Source organism: Neophocaena asiaeorientalis, unplaced genomic scaffold (assembly GCF_003031525.2).
Source record: "Neophocaena asiaeorientalis asiaeorientalis breed wild unplaced genomic scaffold, Neophocaena_asiaeorientalis_V1.1 scaffold59, whole genome shotgun sequence".
In the NCBI taxonomy this organism is placed as follows: domain Eukaryota; kingdom Metazoa; phylum Chordata; class Mammalia; order Artiodactyla; family Phocoenidae; genus Neophocaena; species Neophocaena asiaeorientalis.
In genome coordinates, this window is record NW_020174268.1 from 6,513,877 (window position 1) to 6,529,583 (window position 15,707).

The window sequence follows — 15,707 nt, forward strand, 5'->3', positions numbered from 1 at the left end:
AAAAAAAAAAAAAAAAAAAAAAAAAAATGAGATACAGTTTCTCATAGAGTGGCAAAAATTTTAAAATGACAACACATGGACAAGGCCATGAAGAAAGTCACTTTTGTATGTTGCTGCTGGGAATGCAAATGGCACAGCCCCTAAGGCAGGGAATTTGGCAGTGTATAACAAAAATTATAATGCATTCACTCTTTGACCTAGCAATCTGCTTCTAAGAATTTACCCTGAAATATTATCTCCAGTAATATGAAAACACACAGGATTACTGCCCGCTACATTATTCATATTTGCAAAATTCAAGAAACGGTCTAAATGCCTACCCAAAACAGTGTGTTTGAATAAACCATAGCCACAAAATGGAATACTGTGCAGAACAATACTTGGTTGCCTTGGCCTGTGATGTTTTAGGAAGCTGCTAAATGAAAGGTAATTTTTTTCCATTATAGCTCCCTACTATTAGCAGAAAACCATTCTTTTCTAATATACAGTAGCCTAGAAAAATGAAATATTTAAGATTTCTAAGCTGAGATCAATTAATGGTTTTTGGTTAGATCTTCATGACACCACCTCAAAGGCTGGTGGGGGAAAGTAAGCTATAGCTAGGTCTCAGGCCCCCTGAAGCTGTAAAGACTCTTCTAGTCTCTCTTTAATTTTGTTTTATAATATATTGGGCCTTCACCGAAAATTTCATTTTAAAAATGCTTTAAAACTTTGAAATTCACAGCACAAGATTATCAGGCTATTCTAGTTTTTTCTATTTTCATCAGTTTGCTTTCCTCATCTCCATAATCAGGCTAACAGCTGCTCAATGTCTCTGACATTTGTAATTTTACCTTTTGCTGCCTTTTCCCATCTGAGCTGCTTCTGCTATTTTACACCTCCTCCAATATTCTTTTTTCTTGGTTTTTCCCTTTTTCTGGATTTCTATGGTAAAATGCCTGCCTTTTACAGTCACTAATAGTCAATGAGTGCACTCTTTTCCTTCCAGCTAATAGTCAGATTAATCATGTGCCAATGAAGTCTTTGGCAATCCTGAGCTACTTTATTTTTCACTATGTCTGTTTTTCTGGGCTAGAAACATTTAAAATTTTTTACTTCAGCAATATTTCATGTACTTGAAGACTGCTAGAAAGCTGATCTCTAGACACACAGTATGAGACACATATATACGGAAAAGATAGGCAACTCAAAGGGTCAATGCATTGAACAAACTTCTTGAAAACTGGTATCTTATGAACCAAAGGAAAATCTCTAGCAATCCGAAGTCTCCAAAGAATAATATACTCAGCTCAAAGAGAGATTTACCAATTTTTACCACCTCCAGTAAATATGCTAACAAATAATGTCCTGTTAGGCAGGCACCCTTACCGAAAACTGCTATTAACATGTACACCATTTCCTAGTAGGTGTCTGTAGAATGTCTATGGAATGTCAACATCACACATGCTTTAGAGACAACTAGAGCTGAACCAAGTTAAAACTGTATACTTATCCTTATATGCAGTAAAGGGTAACTGAGTAAGCTCAGGTGCTCAAATCCTATACATTCCAAAGAAAGGACTGGTCCTTGATTAGCTCCTTCAAGATAACCTCTGAGCCCTGGGATTATCCTGCTTAATAACATTGTATTCCTGAGACCCTGGGCCACACTGTATCAGTCTGACTCCTGGGAGGGGATAGAGACTGAGTAGTTAAGGTCAGTCAGCCTATGTGACTGACTCCCCAGTAAAAACCCTGGACACATCAAAGTTCAGGAGCTTCCTGGTTGGTAGTACTTGATATGTGTCGCCACACATGGTTGATGGGAGAATAAAGCATTGTCCTTACCAATCTACTGGGAAAGGACAACTGGAAAGTTGCACCTGGGTCCTCCTAAACTCTGCCCTATGTACCTTTAGCCTTTGTTGATTTTAATCTTGTGAAATGGTAAGAAATATACTAGTCTCTGCCCCCAGTTTCTAGCACAGAGCTCTAAAACCTTATACATTCCTAAGTGATAAGAACATTAGGAGCATCTCTTGTTCCAGTATCTGGTCTTTGACCCCATCCTTGACACCCTTGTAATGTCCTAAGCAATATGAGCACTAGGAGCGTCTCTTGCTCTAATGAGGTAACTCTGGACGGCCTCCTGGAGGGCTCCTGGACGAAGGCTGGTCACCGAAAGACCGAGCCATGATTAGAAGCCTGGAAATTTCAGCCCTGCTCCTCACTCTCCAGAGAGTGGACAGGGGCTAGAAGCAGAGTTAACAACTGATCATGCCTACCTTTGGAAACCTCCATGAAATCCCAACAGTAGGGGGTTTGAAAAGCTTCCTGGCTGGCGAACACACCCACACCAGGAGGCTGACATACCCCAACTTCACGGGGATAGGACCCTCCCAGATCCCGCCCTATGTATCTCTTCATCTGGCTGTTCATCTGTATCTTTTATCATATCCTTTAATGAACTAGTAAATGTAACTGTTTCCCTGAGTTCTTTGAGCTGCTCTAGCAAATTAATAGAACCCAAGGAGGGGGTCTTTGAAACCTCTAATCTATAGCTGGGTGGTCAGAAGCACAGGGCTTGTGACTTTGTGACTGGCATCTGAAGTGTGCCTGTGGGCTGGGGGAAGAGGTGGCCATCACATGGGCCTGAGTCCTTAACCTGTGGGATCTGACACTATTTCTGGGTAGTGTTGGAACTGAATTAAATTGTAGGACACCTAGTGGGTCACAGAGACTTGCTTGTTGTTGTGGGGAACCCTCCCGCCCAGCCCTGCTCAACACATCTGGTGACAAGAAGTATGAGCAGTGAAGTGTTCTGTACAAGTAGTGAAGGAGACACATAGGAGGGAGATGCACCGTAGGGAAGAACTGGGGTTTTCCCTATACAGGAAGCAAAAGACTGAGTTTTCCCTAAACAAATCAGTACCCTTTTGCTATAAATTACAAGCATGAGTGTAAAAGCTTCTCAGTGATTCCTTCTAGCCAATCATTGAACCTGAAGGTGGTCTCGGGGACCCCTGACATATCATCAAGTGTCACTAACCATCAAGTCTCAGCACATAACCAATCTGCTACAACTGATTAACTTCATTTGTAACAGCAGCAGATTTGTATCAAAAGTTAGGTAATACTCAAAATTATCTGTGCATGTCAAGCCATGGATGAACAACTCAGAAAGGACAGGAAAACCAAATGCTACAGAATCACTGCAATTGCACCTTAACTTTTCTAAGAAGCACAATAACTAGAAAGCAAATGAACACAGACTGACCTGAATCAGTCCAGATTTCTTCTCTAGTCCTCGGGGGTCAATATCTAGTGATTCTTCTAATGTCACAAAGGCATACGAATGTCCATAAACCAACTAATTCTCTCCACACCCTAACGCAGCTTCTCCAGCAGTCTCACTAGTGACTGTCTCATAAATGAAGTCTGTCCTGTTTTTTTTTTTTTGCGGTACACGGGCCTCTCACTGCCGTGGCCTCTCCCGTTGCGGAGCACAGGCTCCAGACGCGCAGGCTCAGCGGCCATGGCTCACGGGCCCAGCCACTCCATGGCATGTGGGATCTTCCCGGACCGGGCCACAAACCCACGTCCCCTGCATCGGCAGGTGGACTCTCAACCACTACGCCACCAGGGAAGCCCATGTCCTGCTGTTTTATACCTCTCCTTGCTGCTACTCTTCTTTTCTGTTGTGTCCTACCCTAAGACCCAAGTTAGAAATTTGGGTACTATCCCTGACTCCTCTCTTCTCTCTCACCACCCATATCAAAACCAGCAAATTTATCATCTAAACATTTCTACAGTCCTCCCTTGTCTTTTTATTGCTAATGTCTAAGCTCTGGTTCTGGTCCTCATTTTCCCTCATTCACACCACAAAATCAACACCGATCTGTCTTCTCAACTCCACTTTCCTCTAAAATCTACACTCCACTCATAATTGGTATAAATTATCAAACCATAATGTAGCTCCCTCTCAGCTACATAAAGAGGATACATGAGTCCTAAGGTGGTACACAAGACTCTGTATGATCTAGAGCCTGCTAAATCTCTGCCTTATTTTTTTCCCCACTCTTTGCTTCACAATTTATATTTCCGTCTCTCTACTTTAAAAAACTCCTTGGCTGGTTCCTTTTCCCTTGTTACCACTGCTCAAATGCAGAGAATTCCTCAGAATTCAATTTTTAGCCCTTTTTCTGAATCTTACTCCATGTCCATATTTTCATGAATTTCTTAAGTACTGATAAATCTCAAAGATGTATGGCCTTTTCCTTCCTGGAAACATTACTACAGAGGAACAACAAATAAATCAGAATGAATGTGTCTGTTCTACAATAAACCCATCATCTCCCTCTACCAGTCTCATCCGTTTGCTTGACTCCTGATGGTTCATGGCATTACTATCCATTTAGATTGCCAAATTAGAAACCAAGGTAATTTTTACTTCTCCTTCTCTTTGATCCTTTCCTCTTGAAGTTCTAACTCACTTTCTCTCTCCTAACCATTAGCTTCGGGCTCATACCTTCATCAACTTCCTTAAACCTATTATGATAGTAAAATAGGCCAGGCTACACTCAAACTTTCCCCATTCCAGACCCTCCTTGCCTCTTCCAAGTTATCTGACTATAACGGACATGAGCATATCACTCCTCTATTTGAAAATCTTCAATGACTCTGCACTGATTACAAGATAAGCCCAAATTCCTTAAAACAGCATTCAAAACCCTGAAACTTAACTCCCCAGCAAACGTGTTAGTTTATTAACCACCTGTATTCTCCACACCCTCCATGTGTCCTCTTGATTCCTTATTATTGCTCCTCATGTACCTGAAATGACCTTTTCAACTTGACAAAATCCTTCTTATCCTAGTTGTATGACTTTAGACAAATTACTTAACTATCTGTTTTCTTTTTACCTTGTTTGTAAGATGGAGATAATTATAGTAACCAATCGCATAGGATTTTTTATAAGGAATAAATGAGTAAACATATGAAAAGTACTTAAAACAGTGCCTGGCACACTTTAAAACCCTTAATAAATGCCAACTATTAACATAATCATCTTCTTCACTTCTATCACCACTTCCACGACCATCTCCTTATAATGCTTATTTCAAATGTTACTTCCTCAATGAAGCTTTCTGGTTGCCAGAGAGAATATGTGCTTTCATAATTCTAGCATTTTGGTCATTCCTCTGTTTTACTTTTCTTTTCTTGTTTGTTTGCACACATATTGTGTGCTTATGTGATCATGGTATGAAAGAGCATAGGCTTTGGATTTGGCTTCAATTCTCAGTCATGGCTTTTATTCACTGTATGACCTTAGGTTATTTTACTTGACTAAGTTTCAGTCTCCTTACTTGTAAAATAAGAGAACAAAACTTATCTCATAAGGGTGCTGGTAAGATAAAAGGAAATTATTGAAACAGATTTAGTATAGCAAGTAACTGACAAAAGTTCATTCCATTCACTCTTTTTACCTGCTACTAATGTTGAGGTCTTAGAGAGCAGGGCCTCTATGTCTTCTTCATCTCTGTGCCTATAATTCTCTGTGCAATTCTGGCTTAAGAGGAACAATCTGTGTTTGTTAAACTCAATAAATATACTTATAACTACAGTACTTCATCACTTTAATACCTCTAGCTTTCAAATAAACAAGACCAATAGGTGATGGAAGCTTTTATTTGCCTATAATCAATTCCATAATGTCCTAGGGTAAATGTCTTGATGGAAATATCAGATATTTTGCTTATTTGCCTTTTAATTTTGGCTTTCAGAAAGCTTAGGACTAAATTTAGCATTCAATAACAACAAATACATTTATAAAAAGAATTTTACCTCCTCCCCCTTTCTTTTAAGATATGTATTATCTTATGTCTGTTGCTAAGTCACTTTTACATCCATTTTGAAAACAGGACAGTGTATAACTAAACAGTTTTCACTTAATTTTTATGACAGTTCAGGCTAACACTTCACAAATAAAAAGTTACTTTAGTTGCCTTTAAAAGACACCCTCCTAAGAACTTAAAGTCCTAAAATTAACTAGCAAAACGTGTAGTTCAATATTTATACAGGAACTATACACTGCCTCTTGAGAAATGTTAGCAAAGATGCATTTTCTTCATCCCAATGATAAATCACACATAATTCTGACACCCACATACATACATATTATGTGTGTGTGTGTACAAACAAAGATAGGATTATAAAAACAAACATACAACAAATCAGAAAGAGATCTTAGTTGGAACATCAGAAGCCAAATTAATGCTAGATCAACGCTAGAATCAGTTCTAAATTCACTGAAATTTATCCTTTTTTTTTTTTTTTTTTTGGCGGTACGCGGCCCTCACACTGTTGTGGCCTCTCCCGTTGCAGAGCACAGGCTCTGGATGCGCAGGCTCAGTGGCCAAGGCTCACGGGCCCAGCAGCTCTGCGGCATGTGGGATCTTCCCAGACCGGGGCACGCACCCGTGTCCCCTGCATCGGCAGGCGGACCCTCAACCACTGTGCCACCAGGGAAGCCCTATCCATTGTTTTACTCTGTGGAAGAATTTAACTTTTAGCCTTGCTACATTCAGGAGAATTTTCAGACTGCCTGATAAAAAATTTGCCGGCATATATATAGTAATTGCTTAACTAAATCTCATGTAATGGACAAATCATGTAAAGATGCCTTTGCATTTAAAACTATACTTGAGTGCTTGCTTCAGCGGCACATATACTAAAATTGGAACGATACAGAGAAGATTAGCATGGCCCCTGCACAAGGGTAACATGCAAATTCGTGAAGCATTCCATATTTTTACGAAGTGAGAGAGTGGTATAGACATATATACAATACCAAATGTAAAACAGATAGCGAGTGGGAAGCAGCCACATAGCACAGGGAGATCAGCTTCGTGCTTTGTGACCACCTAGAGGGGTGGGATAGGGAGGGTGGGAGGGAGACGCAAGAGGGAGGAGATATGGGGACATATGTATAGGTATAGCTGATTCACTTTGTTATAAAGCAGAAATTAACACACCACTGTAAAGCAATTATACTCCAATAAAGATGTTAAAAAAATAAAAGTATACTCGATATCCTTCAATACCGTATCTCAAAAGGTTGTAGCATGGGCGTTCGTGTGGTTTCATAGAAAGTAAACACGATCTGTCATCAGAAGATCTCAGTTTTAAATACCGACTGTGACCCTTACAAGCTCTGCAACTTTGGATAAGTCACTTAATGTTTCCCTGAGGCCCAGTTTCTTACTCTGTAAAATGGGGACAACAGTATCTAGCCTACCTATTTTAAGAATAAAATGAGATTTTAAAAAAATATGAAGAAGCTTTATAAAGCTTTTACCACTTTATAAATATTAATACTTTAAAACACTATTATGACACAAATAACTAAATTAACTACATATGTGATCATTTCTCTAAAGTTAGCATTTTTGCTATCTGAATGATGTAAGATACAAACTTAATTTAACTTTAATCCTGTTTCTGAAAACCACATACATTGTGAAAGCTTGACAAGTTAATAACATATGTGCTGACACTTATTAAAAGCATAAGAATAAATAACCCTTTAAAAAAAAAACAAACAAACCCTTTTAGTCCCAGACAGAGCAAAATCCCAAATCTAAGCTTCTGCTTTACTTACGTTTATGTCCGTATGGTATATGAGGACACATAATGCTGGCAAAATCTGAGGAAAGAAGACAAACAATAAATAATACTAGACTTGATGAAGACGTCTTTGTAAAAATGAATAACTGTGATTAAAAAAAGCAGTAAATACTATTTGCAGGGCAAGAAAAACAACATTAAGTTTGTTTGAATCTCTATTAGGAAAATAAAAATATGATAAATTCAATCTGAAAAACCAAAACAATATTTCAGATGTCTAATTGAAATATTCAATTAAGTCTGGCAGAGATTAATGTACCTTAAAGGAAAAACATTTGTTTTCAATAACCTTCTTCATGACATATGTCAACTGGAAAGAATGGAGATGCAAGTATGTAGTATAGCTATTTTAAGAATCCACCTTCCAATGCAGGGGACGTGGGTTCGATCCTTGGTCAAGGAACTAAGATCCCACATGCCACGGGGCAACTAAGCCCGCACGCTGCAACTACTGAGCCCACGTGCCACAACTACAGGGCCCACGTGCTGCAACGAAGAGCCCACATGCCCCACAGCCATAAATAAATAAAATATTAAAAAGAAAAACTAGTGCATTATTTAAAAAAATTAAAAAGCTATTCTTAAAACTGCTGTCATTGTCTCACTTACCTGCTTAAAGTAAAAATAAGATTTTATTTAGCTACTTGAGTCAAATTAAAGTTTTCAACCTCAGATTTAGTCAAGAAAATTATGACCAGTATAAAGTATAAAGTTTGTTGAATTCAAGCATTACAGATCTTCTTTTAAACCTGGGAGGGAGGGGGCAGTAGCAGGGAGAATCACTAAGTACCCCTTCCATAAGGGCAAGAGGTGGCAGAAGATTGTGAAGGATATCAATTACAAAGATTAAAGATTCACAGTCAACATTTCTCTGCACAGTCAAGTGATTAAAGGTTACATAGGATTTTTTAAAACTTAAAATACTCAGATCCATTCACAAATTATATGTAAATAGCAAAGATTTTACTTTGTTTTAATTAGCAGATTTAACACAAAGCTTGCCACATATTAAGAGTACTAATTTTGTCAGGAATCAAGGGAAATTTCAATTGGACTTAATGCAAATTCACTCAAGAACATTTGCATATAAGTAGACCAGTTTTATCTGTAGCAATCCCTTATTTTTTTAGTGTTAAACCAACAATGCAATGTAGTAATAAAACTGAGATTTTTTCTTCTTTTGTATTTTTCTGCTTGAATTAGGGAGGACTGACATTCACTCAGCTGCCATAGAGTCTCAACTTTTATTTCACAGGAGTCAAAATTAAGTATGATACGTTACTTAAATATCTCATACCTGCAATGAAATCAGTATATACATTATTTCATTCCCTGTGCATGAAAATCTAAGGCATAAACATAGGGAAAATATACCATCTGGCCTTTGCATTTCTTCATTTACCTCCTGAACTGTCTCCATAGGCGGTGGGGGATCCTTATTCCTGCAGAGATTGACAATGACCCATGTGACGTTCCGAAGGAAGGTGATGGGAATGGAGGGATTGATGAAGGACAGAAGAGGTTTGACAACTCCCAGTGATATGACATAATCTCTACATTGAGGACCATCACCTACAGAAATGAAAATTGTATTTAAAAAAAAAAATTACATTCAGGATGAGAAAGTCTGAAATGTATGCAATGGCTTATGTTGGGACACTGATGTTCTATGTTTCCTCACCATTAGTCAAGGGCATCAAATGTTGCTATCTCTCCAGATTTTGATTGGGGAACACAAATTTAACCTACCAATCCTGATAGCAAATTGCATATCCATTTCAAAGAGGTACAATCTTAAGTTAGTATTTATGAAACAAGAAGGTAGTCAACCCACATTAAAATTAGAGGAAACATAGTGTGTAATGGCTATGCCAATGTAGGAGAAAAGTTAATTAAGATACTTAATTGGAGTCTTTTCAAACCTAAATTCAACTTACCTATAATGTTTCCCAAAGCCCATACTGCTTGTTCACAAACATTCTGATGTGGTGAATGGAGAAGTCTTAGAAAAAGAGGTACGGCATCTATAATAAAGAAAAACTAATATTTACACTGCAAAATGTTGAAGAGTCATAGATTTCAGCCTGTATACAGAGCTTGGCACACTATAGTTGCCCAGTGATAATTCACTGAATGAATAAATGTGGCAAATACCTTTAGCCTAAATATAATAAATTTTAGTGTTTTCCCCTAGTAGTATTCAAGTAACAGACCTATTGACAGTGTCTAGAAGTTGCTGTTATATATTATTAATTAAAAGAAAACAACAGCATAAAATTTTTCCCATAATTCATTAAAAAAATTTCTACCCTGAACATGTAACCTTAGAATATAATACTTTAGTCAATATGATCCAATTGCTGACATGGGATTAACTAAAGAAATGATTATCCCCATATCAGGCCTACCCTATATTTCAAGATAATTTATCATTATAATCCTTACTCTTTACATAACTTATGTGTTAACTCAAATTCCAAAACACTGGCATCATATTCATTACCTGTAGAAACTAAGCATAAGCTAGATCACTTTTTCTTAAATTTCAGTCAATTGTGCACTACCTCTAGGATTTTTAGCTGTATCTCTGGACTACCTGTATTATTTATTTAACATTTAAATTAAAACTGACTCACACTTTTAATAGCTTTATTGAGATATAATTTATATGCAATATAATTTATCTGTTTAAGTGTACAATTCAATGGTTTTAGTATTTACACAGAGTTGTGTTGTCATCACCACAATCTAATTTTACAACATTTCTATCACCCCCAAATCCCATACCCAGAGAAGTCCTACTACCCTCTCCCCCAGCCCTAAACAACCATTTACTGTTTTCTGTCTCTACAGACTTTCCTTTTCTGGACATGTCACATAAATGAACTTGTATAATATGTAGTTTTTTTGTTTGGATTCTTTCATTTAGAATAATGTTTTTGAGGTTTGTCCATCTTATAGCATGTATAAGTACTTCATTTTTTCTTATTGCTGAATAGTATTCAATGGTATACCACATTTTGTTTATCTACTCATCAGCTAATGGATACTGGGGTTATTTCCATTTGGGGGCTATTATGAATAATATGAGTAATGCTGCTGCAAACATTTCTGTACAAGTCTTTCTGTGCACATGGTTTCATATCTCTTGGTTCCATGTAGTAGGGGAACTGCTGGGCCATATGGTAACTCTATGATTAACCTTTTAATAAACTGTTTTCCAAAGAGGCTGCACTATTTTACATTCTCACCAGCAATGTATGAGGGTTTGAACTGCCTCATATTTGTATTTTAACTAATTTTATTCATCACTTCTGTAAATAGAATACCAGTATCAATCACCACACATAGAAGATAACCAAAAAATTAAAAATGAAAACAAAACACTGTTATTTAATTGTACCTACTAGTCTCTATTGAAAGCCCTAGTCTAAAATCTGCTGTTCCCTTTTTGTTACATCTAACATCTACCTAGAAATCTTCTCTTTGACATTACTGAAATATCTAAAACAAAAGTGAAAGAAAATAGTATTCTCACTACTTGATTCAATGTAACTTATTGCTGTATCATTTACTACTTAGAATCACCTTAAGTACCACCTGAAGTCAGTTAAGTGTGCCACACTTTAAGACTGCCTGGTGACATCCAGTTTTTTTCAAAGAGCTTTTGACAGTTTGGGTCAACATGCTAATAACATTTAGCCCATTTTGAGGTAAGCAAAATTTTAAAAATATATGTTACAAGCTAAAAGACATAAGTTACTCAGCACCTTGGAGACATTAGGAATAGAAAATTTAAACCCTATTATTAGGAGATGGTCTTGACCCAAAAAGATAAAACTCTTATTCACTTTTTAGTAACCACAATTAAAATTATTCAATGATAGATTAATGACAGCTATAGTAAAGATATCAACTATCATAAGTAACTTATAATATTCACAATTTTTAAATAAAACTGTCTTTACACTAAAACACCACTTCCTTCCCTTTAAAAAAAAAAAAAGGGTCCAGCAAATAAGGAATTAAATTAACTAGTTTACTTACTAGACTGTACAACAGCTTGAGTCTGTGCAGAAGTTCCTGATGCTATATTAGTTAATGCCCACGCAGCTTCAAACTGTAATGAAGGACTGCAAAAAACAATAAAATATCTTTAGACACATAACTACCATTTACATTTATGACCTGCAGATTATATGGTTATCCTTTACCTTGTTCTTGAACTTTGTCTTATTATGTCCAACTGCCTGTTGGCTATCGCCACCTGAATGTCTCATTTGCTCTCAAAGTCAGTCAATATAAACTTACTTCTTTACGTCCATTGGTAGTTGCAACATTTTTTTTTAAATTTATTTATTTTTGGCTGCGTTGGGTCTTCGTTGCTGTGCATGGGCTCTCTCTAGTTGCAGTGAGCGGGGGCTGCTCTTTGCTGTGGTGCGCAGGCTTCTCATTGCTGTGGCTTCTCTTGTAATGGAGCACAGGCTCTAGGTGCTCGGGCTTCAGCTGTTGTGGCACACAGGCTCAGTAGTTGTGGTGCATGGGCTTAGTTGCTCCGCAGCATGTGGGATCTTCCAGGGCTCGAACCCGTGTCCCCTGCATTGGCAGGCGGATTCTTAACCACTGCGCCACCAGGGAAGTCGGGTAGTTGCAACTTTTAGCCAGTCATTATTTTCCTTGACTCCTTCCTCTCCCACAGACATCTAATCAATAGGGTCATGTCAATTTTACCTCTTAAATATTTCTTATATTTATAGCACCATCCCTAATATCACTGTGTTAGCTGAAGCCCTCATCATCTCAGTTGAATCACTGCCACAACCTCTAGACAGGTCTTAAAGCTCTGATTCCACTACACCATCTGCTTTACATACCAGAGATATCACAGGGCTACATAATTTTGCTGAAAGGATGAGATCATTATAATTTGGAATGGTGATGGAAGACCACACAAAGAAAGGGAAAACTGAACTAGATTTTCAAAGAGGGATAAAGAAAGAAAGGCACTGACAGCTGGAAATACAAATAAAAGTATCATGGGTGGGATAACCATGATGTGTACAGATGACTATGAAGGGATCAAGAGAGCTAAAGCCAAAAAGGTATGCAAAAATATAACATGGGATGAAACTGGAAGGGTAGGTTACCTAAGTTTGTGTGTGTGGTATGGGGAGTAGACTCAAATCTCAGGCTTCAGAACTTGGAATTTATTCTACAGACATACTAAGTATAGAGTGTTACTGAAAAGTGAAGTAAAAAAAACACTGTTTGAGTCCATGCAGAATAGATAAAAAAGGTTAAAGGCCAATGTAGGAAAAATCTGTTAAATCATCTACATTGTTAGGATGGACAGCTGAAAAACACACATTCTTTTAAATAGAATACCAAGGTAGGAGGGGGTGGTAGTGAGCAAAACCCAAGGGGAGCCAAAGGTTAGGGACTTAGAAGAAACTCTGTAAATATCAAAGAAAGAGAGTCAGGTTGTTAATATCAAAAGGGTAGAGAGATCCGAGAAGGAAAAGGTTTTAAGGAGAATAAATGTCAGCGATATAGCAAGTGGTGAGGTTAAAAAGATGGAACAGATGAGAAAATGAAGGAGCAGACAAGAACTACATGATGAACTTTGGCAAAAGGCAAGAAATAAGAGGGTATCGAGGCTGAGGAGAAATAAAGGGATGATAAGATCAAAGATGATGAGACAGTTTATGTTGTCTCAGACTACAAGAAGAAAGGGTTATTAAACTAGGCTAGGTGGTTTGGTAAAATACTGACAATGAGGGCCTTAAATGAGAAAACATAAAGACGTAAAAAATACAATTACAAAGCTAGAGAAAGTCTTCTAAAATGTCATTTGAAAAAAAGAGAAGACAGAGAAAAACTAAATAATGAGTGCAATAAGTAAATAATAAATGAAAACATATTATATGCTTGGTATTGTATAGTGTTTTGTTTATATTATTTTCATTCCTCACAACCACCTAAATTTTATTGATGAGGTATCTGAGGCTCAAATGCTACTTGGGTTTTGGTCAGCAACAAACCCTGGATTTAAACCACGGTCTGTTTGGCTCCGAAGTCTATGGGGCTTTTAGATTATGACACAATTTCCCATGACAAATTCATCAAGTCAGATCGAGACCACCGACTGGTGGTAGTTTTCTATTTTTACTTTGGGTGGTAGTTACACAGGTCTGCATACATTTTAGCATATTCTTCTGTATATATGCTGTATTTCACAGATACACCCACACAAATGAGCCCATGCCAAAGACCAAAAAGTAAAAAAAAAAAAGGAGAGGAAGGAGAAGAAGAAGAAGAAAGAAAAGCAAATCAAAAACAAAAAGAGGGCCTTAAAAGTAGAGGTAAATAGAATTTTTGTTTAACAATTGAAATAAAACTTATTTTTACTTAAATAAATCTTGTTATAGAAAATATATATGATAGTATTAAAAAAGTGTTAAGGGCTTTTGGAGGGATGGTTGTGGTACATAATCAAAGCAGAAGGAAGTATTTTTAAATAATGAAAACCCTTAGTAGAAACATTTATATATCACCATTTTATCTAGTCACCTGAAAATCTCACAGACAACACTTAGCAAAATATCCCAACTCTAAACGCCCCTTAAATGCAAAATTAGCCTTTGTTTTAATGCATTTTGGAGTTGGAACTTACATTCTCCCCACTTAACTCAAACTGATGAAGTTTAAGATATAGCACACCGAGATCTCTCTAGACACTAACAGAAATGGGGCCAGTACCTCAAAGGATACCAAGTGGTGTTTTTCCCTTTCTATTCTGGAAAATTATAATCTGCCCTCTTATTTTTAATTTACCACAAATAAAAACCATGATGATAGACAACTACTCATGGTTGGAGTTCTGTTAAAGACTTCTCAGAGTATCAGCAGATCAGCTGGAATATTCCCAGGGTAAGAAAGAGCTACTCAGTTCTGGAAGCCATTCATGTTGACTCAAGTCATGAGGTTAATCTATATATAGACTCATAAGCAAAGAGTGACTCAAACACTATTTGGGTTGTTTTAAAATATTACTTAAAAAAAACCAACTAACAAATAAAGACTATAAATATTTGAGATAAGTTAGAATAGACAATAAACAGATGCTAAAATTTTCCTAGAAAATATACACACACTTCATAAACTAAAGAGAGAAGAACTTTAGGTCTACTGAGTATGATCACAGAATAAGAAGATTACATTAAAATACATGACAAATGACAAATATGATAAATGCAAAACCAAATGGAACCATTGGTTAAATAATAATCACAAATTTTCAGTTAGCTGAAAAAAGTGAACAGGGAGTCAAATCCATACTTACTTATCATCCCTTTCTAGACATTTCACTAGAATTGGTAAAATCCCAGATTTTATTAGGTCATCAATTGGTGGATTTCTGTCACTGGATAATAGTTTTCTAGAAAAAGAAATATAAGAAATTAACTGCTATAATTTTCAAACTATGAACAGAAATAACAATGTACTACTTCTAGACTATGAGCTAAGACACCCTAGGCATGACACCTAATTCTCTCTCTGGACAAATCAGTACTTACCTTGCAGCCTGGACAGCACTCAACTGGACCACTGGGTTATCACTTGTGGCATTCTACAACACCAAATGTAAATTTCAGAAATTAAAAGAAAATCAATTTCAAAATACTTCAAAATGAAAATATTAAATTAATAACATACCTGCAATATAGCTTCTAGTGTTACATTTTGCTTAAAAAGAAAAAAAGATAGTTCAGCAAAGAGTTTAATAGCAAAATTACATTTATTGAATAATCTATTTACTAAAGATAAGAGTTAATGTACCTTAATTATCACTGTAAAACTGGTCTTAGATTGAGAATGAAGTTCTCTGGTTATTATAAAAATTATTTTTAAAACACCTTATAAGAACAAGGTAACTTACTGCTTTAAAATCAGCATCAACATCTGAATCTTCTAAACTTTCTTCTTGGGGAACATTTCTTTTTTTCAGTAAGTGTTCATCTCTTTTGTTCTGAAAGACAACC

At 36.7% G+C, this 15,707-nt stretch overlaps 1 protein-coding gene and 1 non-coding gene across 2 annotated transcripts in view; one reads left to right on the forward strand and one right to left on the reverse strand.

Annotated features, from left to right (window-relative positions):
* The window catches only part of KPNA3 (karyopherin subunit alpha 3), a 43,794-nt gene that overhangs the window by 14,325 nt on the left and 13,762 nt on the right, over positions 1 to 15,707 (reverse strand). The window contains exons 3-10 of the mRNA XM_024755450.1: positions 15,605 to 15,694; positions 15,382 to 15,411; positions 15,243 to 15,295; positions 15,008 to 15,103; positions 11,713 to 11,798; positions 9,603 to 9,689; positions 9,068 to 9,237; positions 7,640 to 7,684 (exon numbers count right to left, since the gene is read on the reverse strand). Coding sequence (XP_024611218.1) covers positions 7,640 to 7,684; positions 9,068 to 9,237; positions 9,603 to 9,689; positions 11,713 to 11,798; positions 15,008 to 15,103; positions 15,243 to 15,295; positions 15,382 to 15,411; positions 15,605 to 15,694 — 657 coding nt within the window. The remainder of the gene's footprint in view (positions 1 to 7,639; positions 7,685 to 9,067; positions 9,238 to 9,602; positions 9,690 to 11,712; positions 11,799 to 15,007; positions 15,104 to 15,242; positions 15,296 to 15,381; positions 15,412 to 15,604; positions 15,695 to 15,707) is intronic.
* Positions 6,686 to 6,792, forward strand: LOC112406707 (U6 spliceosomal RNA). Its single transcript, XR_003004607.1, has one exon. It is a non-coding gene; the product is annotated as a U6 spliceosomal RNA (small nuclear RNA).